The sequence below is a fragment of the Equus asinus genome, chromosome 12 (genome assembly GCF_041296235.1).
Source record: "Equus asinus isolate D_3611 breed Donkey chromosome 12, EquAss-T2T_v2, whole genome shotgun sequence".
Lineage (NCBI taxonomy): Eukaryota > Metazoa > Chordata > Mammalia > Perissodactyla > Equidae > Equus > Equus asinus.
The window spans coordinates 78,291,547-78,315,061 of record NC_091801.1 but is presented as its reverse complement, the minus strand read 5'-3'; the positions used below and the strand labels follow the sequence as shown (position 1 = coordinate 78,315,061).

The following is a 23,515-nucleotide window of genomic DNA, read 5'->3' as shown; positions in this document are numbered from 1 at the left end:
GAAGAAAAGAAGTAATTAAAGACCACGTGGCAGGAAATATAGCAATAGCCTCTTTAAATGCAAATCGAGGAGCTATGGTGGAGTAAATGCAATATTTATTAAAATATTATAAATTTGATAATGAGACCTCACCTAAATTCTTTTCTGTCAAACACTCTCTTATGTTCCCTGCTCTCAGCAAAAAAATCCCTCTAAAACTCTGTATTCTATTTCTGAAAGTCAGAACAAAATTATTAAAAATAGTGAACAAACATGGACAAGAAATAAATGTATATGAATATACATTGTAGCTTCATTAAAAAAGACTTGCTTATTCATCAAGCTCCACTTCTGAGTTTTTATCTTCAATAAGGAAACGTGTAAATGGAATTTAACTGATGGTGACCTGGACACTTGCAGACGCCAGGCCTACCTCTAGTAAGGGGACACGTTCTAACACAGGTGGAGATTCTCATCTGCCATTCCAGACCGATAAAACTTCACCGACAGCTGACCACAGACCAAAGAAATCCTGCTTTGAAAAGAAGAGATTTTCTGGGATAAAAGACATAGCATGACCTATTTAATTCTATTTCTGTCACAACCAAAATCAAGCATAACATTTAAAGTGGGGAAAATAATTTTAAACAGACAGAGAGTTTATAAAAGACAGTGATTTTAAAAATAATGTTTCAGTTTTGAGTCCTTTTAAAAGGAGACAATTATGCTATATAACACCTCACTTTAATTAGGGTGCTATCTGGTCATTTCAAAATGGAAAAAGTTTCATATATCACACAGTGCTAAATCTAGTCTTATGATGATTGATTTGAGTTTATAAAATCGGATTAGCTAAAAACAGTCTTTTGAGAAGTTCACTTTTGCTGGGGGACTCTGAGTAGTAACATCCTTGTTGGGTATCACCAACGACCATGAACATATGACATAACCAAGTCATTTCATAATTAAACACAAGTCATAATATTAATAATAATGCTAAATAAGAATCTTTCACATAACCAGTTAAATAAAATCACTAACACAACAATCAAATCACATCCCCAGGTGTTTATGTTATGGCTGTGAGGAATACAGTATGCAGCTTCTAGACCCACACAACTTCTCCATGTCAGCCTTCGGAGTCGATGACTGTGTTCGAATTCCAGGTCTGCCTCTTATTAGCTGTGTGGCTTTGGGGAAATCACCTAACCTCATGGAAGCTTGACTTTATAATTAGCCGAATGGGAATCATAATCCATGTCCTGGCTATTTCCAATGGCTGTGGGAGGATTAACCAAAAAATATATTTGAAAGCTGTTTGGCACAGTTCTTGCCCAATAAAGGTAGTTTCATTTTACTGAAGATCTATTCCCTTTAACATTCTCAAGCTATTAGCCCAGAGAAACATCAGAGCTATCCAGGTATTTGTCTTCTGTAGAAAGCGATAAATTCTTAAAACTTTGTCTACACTGCGATGCCTGCATTTCCATTCTGCAAATGCTAGTATTAACCATTGTGGTTTTTAGATAGAGAAATGGCTGACCAAGATTAGCTGTGATTTTACCCATATCTGAACAGAGCTTTTAAAAATACTTCTATGTCAATTATTCGTAAATGTCTTCTCTTCTCTCAGTTCATATCTGAGAAAGAAATAGATTTGTTTGGATTTGACAAGGTGCTCAAAATAATACAATAAAGGAGAATGAAATAACAAAGAAGTTAACCCAGAAATCAGACAAACAAGGGAAGGGAAAACTGTAAATGGAAAATTAAAGAAAACAGAAATAAAAAAGAAATCCCACAAACATGGGAAAAAAGGGAATAACTAAATCTTACTAAGCCCACGTTAGGTACTATATCATGCTAAAGATTTTCACATCAATTTTCCCATTTTCTCTGGGAGGTAGACGTTGTTGAATGCCTTCTATGTGTCAGGTGCTGTTCTAAGCACAGAGGACAGAGTGTTGAGCAAACAAAACAGAACAAACACTGTTGTCCTCATGGGGCTCACACTCCAGTGGGGAGGCAGACACAAAAAAACAACCAGCACATATACAGCACGTCACAGAGTGAGAGCGTGGGCGAGGCTGAGCACTTGGGGTGGCCAAGGGAGTGGCTACAGAAGAGATTTTGCATACAAATGTGAAAGACTTGAGTGGGCTGGTTACGCAGTCTTCCTGGTGGGAGGTGGGTGTATTTCAGGCAGAATAAACAGCAAGTGGGAAGGTCATAAGGTGCAGAGGGCAAAGGGAGTGAGCCAGGCAGAGAATACAGCAGCCAGATGACCTGGGGCCTTTGGGGCCTGAAGTGAGAGGTAGCCCCTGGAAGCTCCTGGGCCCCATGTGACTTTCTGCTTCAATGATCTCAGTTCCAGTATACTATTTCTTCCTTTATCTGCATCTAATGTGCTACTAAAACATTTATTTAGTTTTTTAAATATTTTTCAGTTCTAGAATGTCTATGTTTTCTGTATTTTCCAGTTCTCTGCTTAAATCATCAATCTTTCTTTTAATTCCTCGATTATAATGAGCATAGTTATTTTAAAGTTTGTGTCTGACACCTGAATCTACTGGGTTGGTTTCTACTGTTTCCTTAGTTTTTTATTATGGTACCTCTTGCACGCTTGTAAACTTTTGACTGAGTACTTGCAACTATAGATAAAAAATTACAGAAATAATTAAAGGCCTACGCTGTTCTATTTCTCCAGAGAGAATGCATATTTGCTTTTGGTGGGAGGATAGGAGACTTAGCAGCTCCGGCTTAACGTTAGTTCCACAAAGGACTGGAAGATGAGAAAGCCTTCCTCTGGAGCACAGCTTCTCTGGGATCTATCAGCTCCGTTGACCCGAATTTGGGGGGAGGGGCTTAAACTCCGACTTTTCTTTTTTTTTTAACCTTCCCAATCTCTGCATTTCTGTTAAGGCTCAATTCAGCTTCTCAGCTAACTTTTCAGGAATTGGTAGAAGCCCTCACAGCCTTTCTCATCCAGGGTTCCACCAGAGAATGAAGCACGATGGCCTAAGGCAGCCTCTGTATGCAAGATGACCTCACTTCTCTCCTGTGCAGCTAGAACAGCAGTGGCTTTGCACCGTCCTTGGGATGGTTAAGGAAAGCATCACTCCAACCACTCCCACATCCTGCGAGTCAGATGAGGAAGCCCAGTTGGAAAGGCTGCCCCATGGGCTTTATCTGCCTTGTTTACTACGGTGTCCCCAGCGCCTGGCATGAATCTGCATTCAATAAATACTCTCTGAACAAATGTATGACGGTAATGGATTTATACTGGTTCCCTTCCTTGAGAAGAATGACCTCCATCTGAAAGATGACTGGCCACAAGAGTTGTGCGTAGTATCTCCAGTGCCACCATGAAAGAGAAAGGGCTTCTGGCTCGCCAAAATGCACACCTAATTCACACTGCAGAGGTTTCCTACAACAAATGTATAGCCACCAGACTGTCCGAGTTCACAGCAACAGCACTAAGATTACTCCTTGCTCAGCTTTTAGACTCACCCAGAAACTGTCAGATTATCACCTGGTCTAATAGCAGATCTGCTTGAAGGAAGATGTTCGGTTCTGTTATAAATGAGAGTATCTGGTCTGTCTAGTACAACGTTCTTAATACACAAAATTATCATATTTTTAAACTTTTTAATCAAGCATAAAATTAGTGATAAAAAGGTACAAATCCTAAGTTCACAGCTTAGTGAGTTTTCACCAAGTAAGCACAGCTATGTGACCAGCACCCAGATTAAGAAACGGAAGATCCACCGGCCCCCAGAAGCTCCCTTTGTGCCCATCCTCAGTTACTGCCTCCCCGCAACAGTAACTACTACCCTGACTTTCAACACCACTCATGAGGGTTACTTGGCTTTAAGCTTTACAGAAATAGAATCAGAGTAGCGACCACTTTGTGGCAGGTTCCTTCCCTCAGCACTGTATGTGTGAGATTCGTCCATGTTGTTGGATGTGGCAACAGTTGGTTCCTTTTCGCAGCTTGAAGAAATTGGTCCATAAGATTACACTACGACTTGCTCATCCACTCTAGTGTTGACATAGACTTGGCTTCTTCCTGGTTTTGCCTGCACGCTCTTACACCAGTCTTTGGTGCACCTACGCATGCATCTCTACTGAGTAGTTCCTGGCAGCAGAAGTGCTGGATGGCGGGGATGCACGTGTTCAGCTTTAACAGGTGGTGCCGAACTTTTTTCAAGTAGTTGCACCAACTTACATTCCCACAGGAGCAGATGAGAATTCCTGCTGCCCCTCATTCTAGCTAACACTTGAAATTATCTTTTTAATTTTAATCATTTTGGTGGATGTGAATACTATTGGATATCATGATTTTCATATATTAATGTCTGGGACACAGTTAGCAAGAGTCTTCCCTGAAAGACAGCACTACATTGGTAAACGGAAGAATTAGATTTCTGACCCAACAATAAAAACACTTACACACCACTTTTTACGTGCCAGGCAATATTTTAAGTACTTATCATACATTAATTTATCTAACCTTCATAGCGACCCCATGAGATAAGCACTAATATTTCCATTTGCAGATTAGGAACTGGGACACACAGCAATTAAAGGCACAGCAAGGATTTGAACCTAGTCAGTTTGGCTCCCAACCTTGCTTTTAACCACTGTGATACACTGCCTGTTCATTAAAACTGAAAGTCAGACTCTGCACCAGAATGAACTTCCCAGGATAACGCCACACTATGAGGACACGTCTGGATGGCCAGTTGGTCTTCCACTTGCATCGCCCAACACGACAATGTGGCTTTATTTTAAACTGCTTTAATCCTGAAGTATCTTCCAAGATTCCACGTCCTGTTATGTACCTCACACTATTCTACCTGTAAAGAGACTGAATGGAATAACAATAAAAGTATAAAGATGCTAATAAACCTCATCAATCCTATGCTTCTCTTCCAGCTGTTCCTGCACACAGCAACGCCCCCCAAGTGTCCAGGCCTCTGGAGGCCGTGCTGCGTCTTCACAGAAAGCCCTCAGCCCTTCCCTCCTGAGTGGTACTAGTGTCCGTTCCTGCTTGGTTCAAACACTGACTCCTCTAGAAAGTCTTTCCACACTCCATCAAGCAGTTAATCTTCCCTCTTTGGTCCTTCCTAAGTATCATATTCATAAGTCAATTACAGGTGTTCTTATCCTGAATAGTAACTGTGCTTTGTTTCCGTATCAGGAAATCGAACATCGATTACTTACTATATGCTGGGCCCTGTGGAAAAAGGGCATGGCCCTGTCCTCAATAACTTAGAATGTGACGGGAAACAGTAAGACAAAAGGAGTGATCACACCGCTCTAATTACCCTAAATAGGATGCACACACACGGATCCAAATAATAGAGAATGACCCCTGAGATAGACGGGATTGCGGGAGATTCAAAGGGAGGGTGCTAACTGTGTTCCTTCCTAGACCCTGCTCTACTTGAGGGCAAGGAGCGAGTGCTATGGCTGCTGTTAACTGCTGGGGAGAACGATAAGACTGAGATGGCAGGTTCTTGTAGGAACTCCACTGTAACAGAGGACTACCTGGCGATTCTCAGATTCCCCTCCCTGCCTCAGCCCTAATTCGCCTGAGGGATATGACACATGTCACATTAGCTCAAATACAACCACCATCACTCAGCTAACTGGATGGGCAAGCCCAATTACAGAGGCAAATTTTGCCTTCCATGCCTTAGTGACACTGTCATTTCAGAGTCCTCTAGTCCCTAAATAAAGCATTTTTTGGGTTGTTTTGTTTAATGTAAGGAAGAAAAAACCCTTCCATATTTATAAATTTAAAATCTGAAATTATTTCCTAAAGGTTTACGTTTCTGAAGTAGGTCAACCTTTCAAGCAATTTAGGAAAGAGGTGAATTTGTGACGCTCCTGATAGACACGTCAAGTAAACTGCATGCTGGCCTTATTCTTGCTTCTGGTAAAATGGATATAAAAAATTATAGAATTTTCATCTTTTTATCTAAAATAAAAAGGTGTCCCTAGGCTTTTCAATTCACATTTAAAATGCATTTTCATAAATAACCTTTTCACAATCTGTACTCTGTTTTAATTAAATTTCTCACTATGGAAAACAAGATAATTGAAGCAGTTTAGACATTAGTTAACTGTCAAAAAATTATGCCAGTAGTCACTGCACTGGGAAAAATTTGCCATTAGTACAGCTCTCATCTGTACTAAAATCCCCAACCTAGCCATATAACTAAAACTTCAGGTGAGTTCTCAAAAGAATGAGAAAAAGTATGACTTCACTGAGTCTTTAAACAAAAGCTACATTAAAGAATTACACGTACATTTAAAAAATATATGTGGTTTTCCCTAAAGTCTTCTCTGATGTTCCTACCAGTCAAAATTTCAGAAGAGTTTATTCTTACAGCGAAAGAGGAAGTGGTGGTCCCTGCATTGCCGGGTTACAGGTGAGGATACTGTTTATGGCCATAGCAGTGTGCTTCTAAAGACAAGAGCCACCTCCTATAGCTTTAAGGAGCCACGATGCTCGGAAACAGGCAGAAAAGGCGTGTCTGCTGGCCGAACACAAGGTTTCAATTTCTGCTCCCATTCAAAACTCTCTTTTCTGACTCTTGAAGCCTAGATTAAGTTAACCCATGCAGAAGTTCTATGAGGAAATACCCCACAGAGTTACGCAAGGACTGGTAAAACCAATTGCTCCTTAATCGTGCACCAATTGCTCTTTTGTAGAGCCAGCTTTATGGTCTGAAGTGATGAATAATTTTTCCCACTCATTTGTCAGTTTCTCTGTTTGCAAATACAGAGTTTTAATTTCAAATTAGAAGACACTTACTTGTCCAGGCAGCACTGGGTCTTGGCCAAGGGCCTGGGCTCTGGAGCAGACACCAGGCTCTGCCCTAACTACTTCTGTGACTGGGAGGAAAGGATGCACTTCATGGTGGGGTCTGAAGGATCTAAAAGATCCATGGAAAGAGCTGAGAAAAGTGCTTGTGAGGAAGTAAGGGCACATGAGTTTTATTACTTACCAGAAGCGTGATTGGGGAAAAGTTCGTTATCCTAAACGGTCTGGAGACTACAACATGTAGTTCACAGGGCAGAAGTGAGGGTTGAGTAAGATAATCTAGGATAAGCGCCCAGCACACTAATACACTGCACAACATAAACATCCAATAAGCAGCAGCTGTTATTTCTTCTATTAACTTTAAAAAGTTGAAGAACATATCATTTTTCTGTGATTACAGAATCACAACAACATTGGAAGACAGCAACAAGAGTAGACCGTTGGACAGTTTTATGACGGTTTCCAACGAAACCATCTGCGTCAGGAAGTGTCCTTGCAAACATGTAACAAAGCAATAACTACTGACCTTAAGACTGAGGTTGATGAGTTTACAAAGAAGCATCTAGAAAACTCAGGCTCTTCAGTAGTTAGTAAGGCAGACCTGGTGAGTGCTTCAGTTTGGAAAAAACGTCCCTGGCTAGGGATGTCTGGATATTCAATGAGGACTCTTGCTCTGGTTCTAGTACTCTTTCCTCACTTATTTTCTCACTTCTTCAAGCTCATAACATTACACAAGTCAGAATGTTGGTGATAATGCTTTAGACCAGTGGTTCGAGAATCTGGGATCCACCCTCAGTGCATGTACTTTTCATCCGCGTGGGTCACTGGAAGGCACACCCGTCCTTGGATAGTACGGGTTGGGTTATTTTCTTCATCTGTGGCTTAGTGACCATTATTCCTCCTCTGCAGATGAGGACCCCCATGACAGTGCTGTCGTGAGGCCTGGATGCAACAGTGCAAGGGAAAGTGCAGCAGTACGTGGTGCTCTGCCATACATCAAGGTCCCCTGTGCGACATTCGAACATATGGATGCCCGGCCCCCATCCCTACAGATTCTGACAGAGAGTCCGGAGGGAAAAGCACCTGGGTGCTACAGTCAGAAGTACTTGGCTCTGCTACTTCACACTGTCCCACAGCCTCGAGGAGCCGCCCCCTCCTCATTTAAAGACACGCACCTGAGGCAGAGCGCACTCTCCCATGAAAGCCCTTCAGCGCCCGGCTGACCCCGTCTCTCTCAAGGCAGGACCACCACACCACACGGGCTGCTGAGAGGGTAACTTCAGTCTGTTCAGTGAACACCTTATAGCTGGATAATCAGAGCATATCAAGTCCCTGAGAGGGCTTTCAGACTCTGAGGAACTTGTGCAACTTCATCTAGAATGCCCCCATACCCATCTTTAAAGGGGATTAACCCATCGGCCCAGCCTCCAAAGTGTGAATGATTTCACAACACAAAGACACCAAGGATATTAGTGAATGGCAAATACTTCCTATGACTAGACGGCTGACGTAGTCGTAATTAAACGAGTTAGAAAATAACATGATTAAAATTTCTAGGACAATTTTAGTTTATACATCTTGAATGGTCAGTCTGCATTTGAAAAAAGAATCTCATTTCAAAACATTTTTCAAAATTTGTGCTTTAGAATTCAAAACACTCATAGCTACTCACACTGTTAGTTTGTTTCTCTCCTTAAAATGTCTGCCTCATTTATTCTGTAACTTTCCTGTCAGTATCAATATTTCTACTTGATGAAAATACAGTTTCTTATTAGAAAAACCATCTTTAGGGTGATAGTGGAAACTAAGTTTCAGAAAATTCTCAATTATAGAATTTTCAAGTTGGAAAAGATGTTTGGAGAATATCTGGTCTAACCTGCTGATTTGTTATGTAAAGTACTATCATCTGCATTTTGCTGAGGAAGAAACTAAAAAGTTTAAATAATTGACCTAAGAAAGAAACAGGGGGCTGGCCCTATGGTGTAACGGTTAAGTTCCTCACACTTGCTTCCAAGGCCTGGGTTCATGTGTTTGGATGCCGGGCGCAGACCTACACCACTTGTCAGCCATGCTGTGGTGGTGACCAACATATAAAATAGAGGAAGATTGGCACAGATGTTAGCTGAGGACCAATCTTCCTCAACAAAAAAAAGAGAAAGAAATAGATGCTGATACTGACAAGAAGGGGGATTAGAAACCAAGTATTTTATCTCTCAGAATAATATTCTTTTCATTAAATTGCATTGTCTTTCCTATTTATTAGTTCACTAAATGAGCCATGTTATGTTTGCTAAAATTTGCTAAAGATACTTAATTTCACTTCACTATGTATGTTTCAACAGTGCACATGACACACAGAATGACGGAATTAGTTGGCATTAATAAAGGCCATCCTCCACATGTTTACTTCTATCTCCAAAATGTCAGCCCCTATGATAGGCTTTGGGAAAACTAAAAGTAAAAAAAAAAAAAGAAAAAGAAAGAAAAAGACATAATTCCTGTCCTAAAGAAATCCACAGTCTACTGGGGACAAAGACAATTAAGCAGACAGAGCAGTCGACGCAGAATGTACCAAAGATGCTACTGACCATGCCTGATGAGAGCCAGGAAGGCCCCACAACCCAGAACAGGAACAAGAGTCGGCACGAACAAAACAGGAAAAGGCCTTCTGAGAGAAGCAACAGTACGTGAGCAGCAACGCAGGGTTCGGGTCCCTGGTACGTTTAAGGAACTGTGCTAGGTATTGATGGAAACAAAATGATAATGTGGAGAGCAGAGGGTTATAAGTCAGACAGAAGGACAGACAAGAAAGGCTTCAGACGTCACTTAGAAGAATCTCAGCCTTCTCCTGAAGAGACTGAGATCCTTCTAAAGTTCTAAACTAGTTCTGATGATCTAGGGCAAGGGGGCGGTAGCATTATCAGACTTCAGATACTAGAAAGTACACCAGAAGTGGTATGAAGTACTCATTATTTAAGAGAAGGGCTAAGCCAGACTGAACACCATGGGGTGACTAAGGAGGGTGCAGCAACTGCCTAGATGTCTGTCTGGTTGTCCATCTGTCCATTAATCCATCCATCTAAATAATCAGTATTTCTTGAATGACTACTGTCTATTCGGTGTAGGAATAAAAGAGTGAACAAAGATTTTAGTGAGAAGTCAAACGTGAAAACCAATATACAAACAAATAAGAGCAAATCTGAAAACAGTGGGTGCTCTGAGGGGACGGGATCAGAGCACCTGCTGTGGACACGAGGCGCTGGTGAGAACACTGCACAGGGAGCACACGCATCTTAACGAAAGCAGCTGTGACGGAGATGGACTGGAGACCAAACACTTATTTACAAAGACATGAAAAGACTCAGGTTACTGTCTGAACACAGGGAGTGAAGAAGGTGAACAGATGAGCCTGGGAGCCTGGGTACAGGTCGTGCCATGCCCCTCACCCAGGACGCGGGGAGAAGCCACGGCCTCTGCACTGGCCACCCCCAGCTTCCAGTGTGTGCAGGGCACAGGGAGAGCTGGACACAGGAGGTGACCCCAGAGAGAGCTCCAGAGAGGCCAGAGTCAGAGATTTAGATACGGTGGTTATTAACATATAAATGTTAGTGAAATGATGGAAATGGACAAGATTTTTCAGAGGTAGTAAATAAAACTAACATACTAAGTGTTTGGGGAACAGGCATCTATTTAGATGGCATTTTTTTGGTAAGTGAAGCCTAGGGCAATTTATCAAAAATGGTTTCACTTTAGAAATTCTTATGTAAATTGGGCTCTGGCAGCAAGCATCAAACATATCTTTCTGTGTAACTTCACCAACATTTTGAATTGTTAAAGTGCTCTCATTGAACGTGTTCTGGCTCACACTAGTTAATTTGTCAGTTATTTAATTATTTGGACAGTAAGCAATGAATCAATGTCATTTTGAGAAAGAGATACCTCTTATTCTCAAAAAAGAGATGAGAAGTTACTGTAATTATGTCTAATTTTACTAAGTTAAAAGTGGAGCAGAAGGTCCCAATTTATACTCAAAAGGTTGAAAACACATTTATTATTTGTTTTCTTCTTTTTTGGAAAAAAGCTAACCATGTTAAATTGCCTTATTTTCTTAGAAGACAAGTATGCTCTGAGAGAACAATCTGGTCTCACCGAGGGTTAGCCTCTTCTGCTCAAAGGGCTACTGGGTCTGTTCCCCGCGCTTTTGCAATAATCACCTTCTCACAGTCAAACAGACTCATTTGCTAACAGATGTTCTTCCCAGTGACACACACTCAGGGAACACTTTGTGACAGCGGCTCTGCTGAAGAACGGTAGGCTCCGATGACATTATAAATGATCAAATATCTTCACCAACTCACCTTTAGAAAAGTCAGTCAAATTTCCATAGGCACATTTTGACAAGGAAATGCCTTCATTTTATCAGGCTTTCTCACTCAGGCTAACAAAGCACATTCTTATAACGGGCATACTATAACTATCTACTAAAAACAATTGCAGCATATATACCAGTAATCGAGTTTTTCTGGGGCTTCAGACTATACTGGAATACATTCATTTTAGTAGACATAATTGGAAGAACATTGAGGATTTTAAGGATTGAAATGTATACTTTCTCAAGGAAGCAGCAGCTGTGGCAGGACATGAAAGAATAGGATTTTACCCCCTTTTTTGTTTAAATAAGCAACTGATGATTTCTTTTTGTTTTTCATTCTGGAAATAATGAGTCTAGATACTAAATGTTAAATGAAAGTTAAAATGAAAAGTAAATTGAATTTGTTAGATATAACCCAACAAGTCCTACAGAATAAAACATTTATCACTATGAACATATTTCAGGGAGATCTTTAAAAATTACATTTCTGCATTCCAAAGGAATGACAAGCCTTTTTTACAGCTATGGCTGCTCTCAAACTCTTAAATAGTGAAAATGCTATTTTTTATTTTTGCCAATAAATTCAATAATTGCTCTGTTTACTACTTTTTAAAATCCTAACCCCATCCCATTCTTCCTACTGGTTCTCAATTTCTATTTGCCTGCTTAAGGTACCTTAAAACCAGAGAATTATTAAATTGCAAGGGACCACAGAGGTTAGTTCAGTTTCCTCTCATCCCTTTCATAGCACTCCTGATGAGAGCAATGCGCAACACCTGCCTGGTTTTCTCCAAAGATGAGGAGATCTTATAATCTCAGCTAATAAAGCACTGTTTTTAATAAAGCACTGATTGTTCGAGATAGAACAGAGGCCTTGAATTTTGAATCCCACATCTGCTTCTTTCTCATTCATGTGACTCTGAACGAGACATCCAGCTTCTACAATCTCAAATTCTCACTTGCACCACAGGAGCGTAATATCTCATGGAGTGGCTGAGAGGACAACATGACATAACATACATCAAAGTGCCTCGTGAGAAGTAGTTTCTCATTAAATATTACGTCCTTCTTGAAAGTTCATTCTTAAACTGAGATGAGATTTACAATGTTACTCTGTTACCTTCGAAGCTACACAGAGTTAATCTTACCTCCTTGTAACCCACAACTGCCCTCTGAGCATGAGAAGAGAAGAATAACTAATAGAGGGCGTTTTTTCAAACGACACCCACCACATTTCGCGCGAGACAGTTATAGTAATGACTCGGAAAAGATCAAAGCTAACCTTCATTAGGAAACTTACCAGGTCTGTACAGGGTTATCCAGTCCAGTCAACATTTACTAAGTGCTTACAATGTGCCAGAATCTATGCTAGTGGCTAGAGATTAATTAAGAGACAGTGCTCTTCCGTAGAAGTTTATAACCTTCTGAGAAATAGATGTATACTAACTAACGGATGCCTTATGCAGCTATACGCTAATAATTAAGTTATATATACCCTGCTCTGTGAGTAAAAATGCAAAACCACGCAGGAGGCATCTGGGGTGGGTCCTCCACAGGTGACAATTGTTAAAAACTCAGTCTTGAGAATACTCACTCACTCACTCAGCAAACATTCATTCAAGACCTTCTATGTGCCAGGCATTATACTAGGTGCTGGGAATACAAAGGTGAAAGAGGGGGAATCCCTACCGTCATGGAGTTTAGACTATAATTTATGATTACTCCAGTTCAGTAGAATAATTATTTTAGTATATTCTAAGAATAATTTCAGCTTTCCCATGTGCCACATGAATGGATAAGCAGCTTTTTGGGTTATGGAATCCCAGGCTTTTAAAGTTGGAGATCTTGTTGTACCCCTGCTCGATCTAAAATCCTAGAAACAAGCAAACAAACACACTTTTTTTTAAAGTTTGTGTTTTCCCCTTCCCATGCTGCCAAGCTAAGCACATTGTGTGAGTAATCTGTGAGAGGATTCCAAACAGCTAAGACCAACAGCCAACGTCTGGGGATATGCCAGGGACTGCCCAGCTGTATCAGAAAGGCTGGAAGTAGGAAATTCAGTTAAAGTTGGGTCAGGGGAGGAAGACGAGGTCAAAAGAGCACACCTGAGAGTCAGAGCTACTGATGGGGAGGGGAGGGAGGGAAAGGGAGGTGAAGAGAGGGGAGGCAAGGGGAGGGGGCAGGGTGAGGTGGCTTTGTCTCCTCCTCATACGACCTACCAACAAAGTGTGTTACGTACAGTGTTCAACTGCAGAAGCTTTCTCTGTAACTCTGTGGAGGGCTTACAAAATGCTAGGCGAAGTGGGAAAAGCCTTGTTCTTGGCTATTAATTTTAATAAGTATTCCCAGGAATAACAGATACAAAATTAAGAAGGGAAGTTATAACACATAATCAAAACTCTTCATGATAGTAATTCAATTTGGGGACGTGAGTGTACTCATGATAGGCTTTCTTTTTGGTATGAGTCCTACTATACCACACAAAGCATACTGAGAAAGCACACAATCATTTGATGTGTGCAAGAGGAGTTGTATGAAGTTGAAGAAATTGCTAATGCCGCACTCCAGCCAAATTAAAATGAAGATGGCAAACGCCGGTGTCACTTATCCAAAGGCAACACTGTGGTGCGGCAGAAAGAGTCCCAACCCTGTGAAGGAACTGCAGGCGCAGAGACAATCAGTGTCTGGAAGATCACGAGGTGCGAGGCTGGGACTCAAACAGCGAGGCTGCCTTCCTCCTCAGAGCTTCAAAGCCCTGTCTGCTCCTGCCAGGACATGGGCTTTCTTCTGATGGCCACTACCCCATCATTCACTGCGGTGGACGGAAAGGGGGACTAACTGAACGCTACAGAATACTTTTCAGATCAACTGTTTTCATGCCTTCCCCATCATTTATCAATACAAATCAGAGCTAAAAACAGAAAAACCAAGTGCCTTGAATTTCTCTTCCTTTTTCTCCCCTAAGCTTTAATCTTTCAAGAAATTTTTACTTGTAGCAATCTAATTTCATTCTAGACTCATAAAGTCTACATGTTGAGACAGAGAACATGTGTGTCTTGTTCACACAGTGGGAATTCAATCAATCTTTGCTGAGTGGAAAGATGAATTAATTCACGGAAAGGAGGCAACAGCTCTTTCTGAAACATGGATTGTGAAGCCAAAAGAGTTAAATACCTTGCCTGATTTATACCATATTTATGGTATAGGAGGGTCTAGAATCCAGGTTTCCCACACCCTGTGCCTGGCAATTACCACAATACCATCCAGAAACATCTACATTAATCCAAACCTAAGAGAACTCAAGGTAAGGCAAGGTAGAAATAAACAGACACTGGGCCTACCTAAAAGGCATTCAACAACATTTCCTTTCCTTTACAGTCACTGCTATTCTTAAGAAACTCAGCGTTTGTGGAAGAGCGCCAGGCATGATTATTATTGTCAGCTTGGTAAGAATATAAGGAAAGAGGAACATGTCCAGCTGTAAGGAATACAAAGAGAAAAGATAGAGGCTGCATCCTTCCCCGCTGAACAGCAAAATGGTGAAACTGGCTATTCTAGAATCTATCTGTTAAATACAATTCACTGAGCCCCCAGTAGGCACTCTCTGCCAAGTATAAAGGATAAAAGCTCTTCATCCTTGCTCTTCCAGAAGTCACAGTCTAGAACAGAGGGAGACATGTCACCACTGTAGCAATGCTCAGTAGGTCAGCTCCTACCTCCTCTGAATTTCCCTAGTACAGCTGACCTAAGTCTAGAAGGACAAATAGGAGAGATGAAGTGAGACGAGCACTCGAGGCAGAGAAAGCAGCACGAGCAAAGGTCTGGAAGCCTAAGAGGACACAGCACATTGAGGGAACTACAAAAAGTTCAGTAGGTCCAGGACAAAGACTTAGATCTTTCCAGTGGCTGCAGGTGAAGATGGAGAGGTTGTCTGTGGCCCAGGGGATGACGGCAACCTTCCAGACACTGTGCAAAAAGCTCTCCTAGCAAGAGACCTCCGTTAAAGTACAACATGAAAAACTCTTGTTCTTGCATCGTAGCCCTGTCCCTGCTTCCCCTTCTTTGACAACAGTTCCCATACTCTTTCTTTAATACTTTGAATTACTAATATGAAACATCTATCCACTACTCATTTTCTTCTTTTATGGTCAACTAGGAAGTTATAGTAAGACTCTCAGGGAATTTGCACTGTATTCTTGTTCAAGAATTCTTCCTCCCTTCCCCCAGCCCAGTTTTCATGGTTATATTTTCTTTCTCTTATGTTAAGTAAGTCTATGAACCGTATCAAAGAATCATTGAATGGTAAATGGAAAACTAACTGATTTGCATTAACTTAAAAAATTGGGAACTTTGTTTTCTTCACTGAAAAGAATTTCAGTAAGAATCCATATTCAGTAGCAGAGATTAAGAGGAAACACTTAAGGGCAAAAAACAGCTCAGTATATGTAGGCAATTATGTTTCACACGATTGAATTACTCAGAGGCAACCTGGAGTGGAATATGAAAGAACGCTGCATTAACATCCTGGAGGAGCTTGATAACACATCTCCCTGACCCTAGTCTTGAACCTTCCCATCACCCAAATTCATCTTCTCTATCTTAGATGGAAGCTATTCAATCAAAGAAGTTACATTTTTTTCCATTTTTTTGTACCTCTAGTACCAAGTACTTATTTAGCACTCAATAAATGTTTGCTGAACTAAGGTGGGAAGATTCAAGATCTAAAACACAGTGAGGGAAGGTCCTTGGTCACACACCTAATGCTGTGTCTGAACGGGGTCAATCCGATCACCCAAGCTGTTGTGGGACTCCTTCACTTACATAATCTCCATAGGTCTCTTGTGTTGGGGGTGGCGGTGGAGGTCTGTACCCAGTTGGGGGGACTCCTCTTGCTCGGGGAGTGAGCAGTCCTCTTCCCCGACTCACTGGCCCTCGGGTGGAAAGGACTCCCCTGGAGGTTGGCGTCCCGCGTGGCACACCGACTCCAACCGGCCGGGCTGTGACTCCTCCCCTTCCCCTGCAAGCAAGAGGGGCAAGTTAGCAATATACAGCATGTTCTCCAAGATTCCATCGTTCCATGCACAAATACTCAGAAAAATCAACGTTCCATATTCTGTAAAAGGAAATAAGGAAACTATATGCAGACTAAAAACTAAAGCAAATGAGAAACAGGTATCTACCAAAAGGAAGTTAAGTCACTTAGGCAGCTAGTCCAGCAATAACAAACATGGTACCACGGTACCATCAAAGAAATCAAGACAGTTTCTGGGTGGGATACAGAATAGCAAGTTATGGCATCTGGGAAGGCTGCATCTACCGAGGACTTCTCTATAATGCCACTCAAGGGTCACATCCAACCTTCACTCCCACACTACGAAATGGGCCTTACTTTGCTTGTTGATGGACAAGGAAACTGAGTCCTAGAGAGATCTTAAAACCATCTGAGAACACACAGCGAGCAAAGCCAGGGACCCAAATACATGCCAGAGTTCCATGAGAGAGAGAACAAAATGTACTTTCCCAAATAACATATATACTACCTAGCAATTTAAAATACCATTCTTAAGGTAAACACAGACATTTTCTGAGTTGAATTCAACATATTCATGTATTTCTAACACAAAATATGAGACTGCAAGTCAGAGAGGAAGGAAGGAGGCAGCTGTATCAAGAATAGCTCAAGATAAGCAAAAACTTGAGAAAATGTACAAGTCCTATGAAGAAAGAAGGACAGAAAAATGCAGTTCTTCCATAGAATAAAGGCACAGGCTGATCCACGTCCCACAGACAACGTGCCCCAAATAAGGAAAAGCACAGCAGACGACGTGCCTGCCTACACTTCCGTTACCTCCTGAGTCTTTAGTTTGACTGGACAGCAAATACACAGTTAAAAACCTAATTTCCAAAAACAAGAGAGAAAATTAACAAAATTCAAAACCAGTCCTTTGACAGGATGGATTAAACTGATAAACCTTTAGACAGACTAAACAAGGAAAAAATAATATCAGAAATGAAAAAGGGGTCATCACTGTTGATCTCAAGGACATTAAAGGATAACAAAGACTATGAACAACTCTAGGCCCACACATTTGTTAACTTAGATGAACTAGATTTTGAAATATACAGATGACCGAACTGCACACAAGGAGAATTAAGCAATCTGAATAAACTTACGTCTATTAAATAAATATAACAATCAATAATCTTCCAAAAAAGAAAGCAGCAGACCCAGATGGTTTCACTAGTAAATTCTATCAAATATCGAAAGAAGAAATGATATCAGTTCTCCACAGTCTCCTCCAGAAAAGAAAATCAGAGGGAACGTTTCCTAAGTCATTCCATGAGGCTGGTCACTGGACTGCCTCCTGAGCAGTATTTCTACATTACTAGTCAGAGGCTGGGATTGGCCAGGCTCAGCCAGGGAGGACAGAAGAGACTGGCCTCCACGTGGTCTTGAGCCCCGCTGGAGATCTGTTGTAGAAGGCACTTCCCAAGACTTTTTTTCTAAGTCCCACTCTGGGAACCACGACTGGCCAAGGGGTCTGGGGGGACCAGGAGGCCTGAGGAGGGTGCCATGTGGCTGGCCTAGCTGCTCTCTGACCTCCCCAGGAAGAGACATGTGGTCCAAAGGGGAACAGGACAAGGCTTTCGAATAACCAAAGACATTAGATAAAGATACTATAAAATGAAAAAAACTATAAATTAATATCTCCTGTGAACAAAGATGCAAAAATCTTCAAAAGTAGTAGCAAACTGAATCCAACAATGTATTACAAAATTATACATGACCAAGTCAGATTTATTCCAGGTATGTAACGTTGGTTCAACATTAGAAAATCAACGTGTTCCACCAAATCAACAAGGTTTAACAAGAAAAATGACATGATCACAAAGAGCAGAAAAGCATCTAAAAAAATGCAACACCATTCATCATAAAAACTATCAGCAAACTAGGAATAGAGGGAAATTTTCTCCAGTTGAAAAAGAACATCTAAAAAAACCTACATCTTATATCATATAGAATGGTGAGAAACTGGATGCTTTCCTCTTAAGACTGGGAACAAGGCAAGGATGTCCACTCTTACTACTCTTATTCAAATTTTACTGGAAGTCTTACCTAATTTAACAAGACAAGAAAAGCAAATAACACTTATAAGACTCTGGAGAAAGAAATAAAACATTGTTTGCAGGTGGCATCATTCCTATGTAAAAATTCTCAAAGAATTGACCACAAGAAAACAAAATAAAGCAAGCAAACAAACAAGCAAACCACTCCTAGAACTAATAAACACCTAAAACAACGTCTCAGAACACAGTTAGTAAGTCAACTGCTTTCTTATATAACAGCAATGAACAATTGAAATTTGAAATTAAAACACGATAGCAATACTTGCTTTGGCAGGATATGTACTAAAATTGGAATGATACAGAAAAGATTAGCATGGTTCCTGCTAAAGGATGACATGCATATTTGTGAATCATTCCATACTGTCCAATGCAGGTGTAGGCGGAGGAGGCATGTGGGAAACCTCTGTATCTTCCTCTCAATTTTGCTGTGAACCTAAAATTGTTCTAAAAAAAAAAGCCTTTAAAAAAACACACACAGTAACATTTACTAAAGCAAGAAAAGAACTGAAATGTTCTGGCACAAATCTAACAAAATATGTACAGAAACTCTATGTAGAAAATTATAAAACTTTGATGAAGAAATGAAAGGAGAAATATTCCATGTTCATGGTGATAAGAGTCAATATTGTTAAGCTGCCAATTCTTCCCAACTTGATCTACAGACAAGGGAATCCCAATCAAAATCCCAGAGCTCGACAAACATATTCTAAAGAACACATGGAAAGGCAAAAGACCGAGAATAGAAACACAATACTGCAGAAGGAAAATGTTGGAGGACTTGTGATATCTGATTTCAAGACTTACTATAAAGCTACAGTAATCAAGACTGAGTATTGGTGAAAAAATAGACACGCAGACCAATGGAACAAAAGAGAGAGCCCAGAAACTGATCCACAGAAATACAGTCAAGTGATCACTGACAAAGGAGCAAAGACAACTCAGTGGAGGAGAACAGTCTCCAACAAATGGTGCTGAATAATGGACAGCCATACGCAAAAAAAGAACCTACACACAGACTTTACATCTTTTACGAAAATCAACTCAAAACGGATTTTAGACCTAAATGTAAAGTATACAACTTAAAGAAGAAAATATAGGATAAATCTATGTGAGCTTGGTTTGATGATGAGTTTTTAGAAACAATATGTAAAGCATAATCCATGGAATAAAAACTGGTAAGTTGGACTTCATTAAAATTAAAGACTTCTACTCTGAGAAGAACAAATACAGTACACGAAGAACTTTTAAAACTCAACAATAAGAAAACAAACAACCCAATTAAAAAAATGGGCAAAAGACTTGAACAGACAGCTCACCAAAGAAGATACATGGGTGGTAAATAACCAAATGAAAAGATGCTCAACATCATTTGTCATTAGGGAATCGCAAATTAAAACATACCTACTATTGGGATGACTAAAATCAAAGGTAACAATATACCAACTGATACCGAGGATGTGGAGAAAAATGAACTCAATTCACTGCTGGTAGGTAGGCAGAACAGATAGACACTTAGGAAGACAGTCTAGCAGTTTCTTACACAGCTAAACATAGTCTTACCATATAATCCAGCAATTCTATTCTTAGGCATTTAACGAACTGATTTGAAAACTTACTTCCACACAAAAACCTGCACATGAATGTTTATAGCAGCTTTATTCATAGTCGCTAAAACTACCAAGATTCCCTTGAAAAGGTGAATGGATAAGCAAGTTAAAGTACATTTATACAATGGGATATTATTCAGTAATAAAAAGAAATGAGCTAACAATCCATGAAAAGAGATGGATGAATCTAAAATAACTGTTTCTGAGTGAAAGAAATTGTCTGAGAAGGCTACATACGGGAAAAGAAAAAAACAGAGATGGGTTAAAAAAAAATCAGTGGTTTACATAGGTTCAGGGGAGGAGGGAAGGTTGAAGAGGTGAAGCAGTAGGAATATTTTAGGGTGATGAATCTATTCTGTATGATATTGAAATGGTGGACATGTAACAAAAAGCACTTGTGAAAACCCACAGAACTTTATAGTACAAAGAGTAAACTTTAATGTATGCAAACTAAAAAATATACACATTATTTACGAAATCAAGAGCTCCCAGGACGGAATGTTGAATGTGACAAAACGTTTTAACCATATGAAAAACACAGGAAACAACCTTACTGAAGGAGTTCGGAAGAAAAGTAAGTAAATTTAGAAATGAGTGAAGTTTTTAAGGCTAAAGGCAAAAGAACCTGTACACAGCACTGCTCTAGTTGATAACGTTATTTCCCCTGGGGAAGGGTGCAGGTAACATTAATGATTCTGATACCACCATGCATGTATACAGGAACTGAACAATTAAATAAATGGATGGTGGACAGTGGGAGCACATTTCTCGTGTTGGAGAGAAGGTTATAGACAAGTAAGTAGAAGAGGCTAAAATGATCAGTATGGTAACTGATTGGAATTGAAGACATCAATACAAACGCTTGACTGGTTTACAATGATACAGATTTTAAACAGAAATACGCATGGATACGTTTTTATACAGATGGTTAATCACAGAAATATGCACAGATATGTTTACACATGGGTTAGCATACACACATATATTCCCTTGCTCCGTTGGTTGAGAGGGCCTAGAAGCAAGGACATGCCAGTAGTAACAAGCACCCAGATCTTGGTTTCTAATACCATTCAACAATAAAAGAAATGAAGGTTCCTGGGAGAAATGGCTGATTCTAGGACTGGAGCAGGAAATATACAAGATGAAGCTGGAGCAACTTGTAGTGTTAGAAATTAAGGAAGTAAAAATAAATAAGTAAATAAATAATAAATAAAAAAGCACAAATTATGGGGGTATGTGAAAGAAGCAGAGGAGGCAAGTGAAACAACTCCAATGGCCAAAGCTGAAATAATTTGAGCAAGAAAATAAAGTAGTATTAGATTTTAACCCACTGTATAGAATATACTTCCAAGAGTCTATACTGATACAAATTAAGTGATTTACTTAATAAATGGGAGAGAAGAGAAAAATCTTCCAAATAATTTATGTAGTTATTCCATGCTCCAGGGGAAAAACAAAGAAGTGAACCTTTACAGTGGAGTAATAAGTACCAGCTCAGCCAGATTACAAGGTAATGTCAACAGTGGTAAGTCACTTAATAGCACCCTTGGTAGGATGTGATGACGATGACATTTTACCTAGGTGGTTTTTGTTCCCCAAACTCATAATCCTAGGCTAATCATGAGAAAAATATTAGAAAAATCCCAAATGAGGGACATCTTACAAAAAGCCTGACCAGTACTTTTCCAAACTCTCAAGATCATCAAAAAGAAGCAAAATCTAAGATTTTCACCCTTATGCAACTTGTATTAACCCTTTTATGAGTATTGTATGTTAGGTCTTTTTTTTCTATCCTAAGCCATAAAAATTGGCACCGTAAAAGATGTGGTCAAGAGTAAGGGTACTGGTATAAGATCTGAACTCAATTCCTGACAGTACTTACTTGCTTAACTTCTGTCTTCCAGTTAACATTCAAACTAATCAAGAGCCTAAACTTTCCAAGCCAGTTTCCTCAATTGTGAAATGGGATATGAGCCTATTTCGAAGTATTATTACAAAGGAAAAATGACACAGGACATATATTTAGCACATCTCCTACTCAATGAAGATCAACAATATATATATAAATTTCAATCACTCTAAATTGTACTGACAGATGTTATAATTTCTATAGTGTTTTACTCATGTTTTTTATCTCAGTATATATCCAGAAAAATATTCAATGTGATTAGAGGAAAAAGTAGTTTTTACTTATAGTACATCTAACCCCTTTGTGATATTTCAGTTAATCTGTGTGTATTCAAACTAGTTAAGGCCCCTGCTTCCTCTAATATCCCATCCCTGCCGTCCAAGGTACGACATGGACCACAAAATATTCAACATGCTTTTTGAACATATAACTTTATGTCTTTCAATTTTACGTAAGACATAAATTTATATATTCAAGAAGCTCATAATTCTTTCAATTTTATGAAAGACATAAATTTATATATTCAAGAAGCTCATAACTCTTTCAATTTTATGAAAGACATAAATTTATATATTCAAGAAGCTCAGAATTCTTTCCCATCAACATTATTAGCTCACGTGCCCACTGGGTGTATGAAATCATCCTAAGGTATCCGTCATAGAATTCTAGACAAGTCATCTGATATATGTAGCTCCAGATACTTATCTATAAAACACGCTTTGAAGATTGATTTTTAAGGGTTTGAAATTCCACAGGAATGGTGTTAAGCAGCATAGTATTAGTATTGTTTTAAATGATACTCTGGTGAGAGGAAGGCATGATGGAGAGTGACATGCTAACATAAAAATCCTGTCATATTGCAAAGTATTCATTGAATGCTACAAAATGAAGTTCAGGGTAAAGTTGAACAGCTGGACTGATAACATGGGGCTTTTTTCTGAAAATAAAAAAGTGTCTGTTAGATGACATTTATAATGATAATTAATAGTTTTTTGGGGGGTTTTTTAATGAGAAAAGTTAATTCAAATTGACAGGATTAGGATGCTACACAACTCAGAACGAGGATAATGGAAAAGCAGAAAGATAACACATCTGCGTAGCAAGTTTCATAAGCAGAGGAATGGATATGATTGTAGTTGTTCTTTCTGTTTGCATTTTTCAGCAGGGTAATCATGGTTTCTGGTTTTGAAACTCAGATATGAAAATAATCCAGAAAAGTTTTTATAGTGAATAGCTATTTTTGTGGGAATAGAGCTTTGAATGACTGAATTTAAAAAGTCATTGACTAATCAAGAACTAATTATTTAGTTTATAGATTAATAAGAGGTTTTAGGATATGATGAAAAAGTATATGCTTTGGGTTCCAACAAACCACACACAAATCCGGTTCTGTTACTTAGTTGCTGAGCAACTGTAACTCCATTTACAGTTTTCCAATCTGTAAACCGGCTTAATAACATCTAGCTCTTAGTTAGTTGTGAAGTTTACACACAGGGTATATAAGGTGCCTCCCCTAGAACAAGCAGTCAGTAAGTGGTAATTATCAATGTGGTCTTCTACTCAGACTCTGTCCTGACACTTTCCTTTTGGCTGCTTACTGAAGGGTGAGGAGAGAGAGCAGACAGAAGGTACAACTCACTCAGTTCTCACCTGATGCATTTAACAAGAGCACATTTATATACATT

At 39.7% G+C, this 23,515-nt stretch overlaps 1 protein-coding gene and 1 non-coding gene across 5 annotated transcripts in view; one reads left to right on the top strand and one right to left on the bottom strand.

Annotated features, from left to right (window-relative positions):
* Positions 1-23,515, bottom strand: part of KHDRBS3 (KH RNA binding domain containing, signal transduction associated 3) — a 189,067-nt gene that overhangs the window by 57,038 nt on the left and 108,514 nt on the right. For all 4 annotated transcript variants that reach the window (XR_006534741.2, XM_044781148.2, XM_044781149.2 and 1 more), the window contains exon 6: positions 16,008-16,203. Coding sequence is in view for 3 of the 4 variants with exons in the window: in XM_044781148.2 (XP_044637083.1) it covers positions 16,008-16,203 (196 nt within the window). In the remaining variant the exon portion in view is untranslated. The remainder of the gene's footprint in view (positions 1-16,007; positions 16,204-23,515) is intronic.
* Positions 18,573-18,679, top strand: LOC123275892 (U6 spliceosomal RNA). The gene has a single exon (XR_006512066.1). It is a non-coding gene; the product is annotated as a U6 spliceosomal RNA (small nuclear RNA).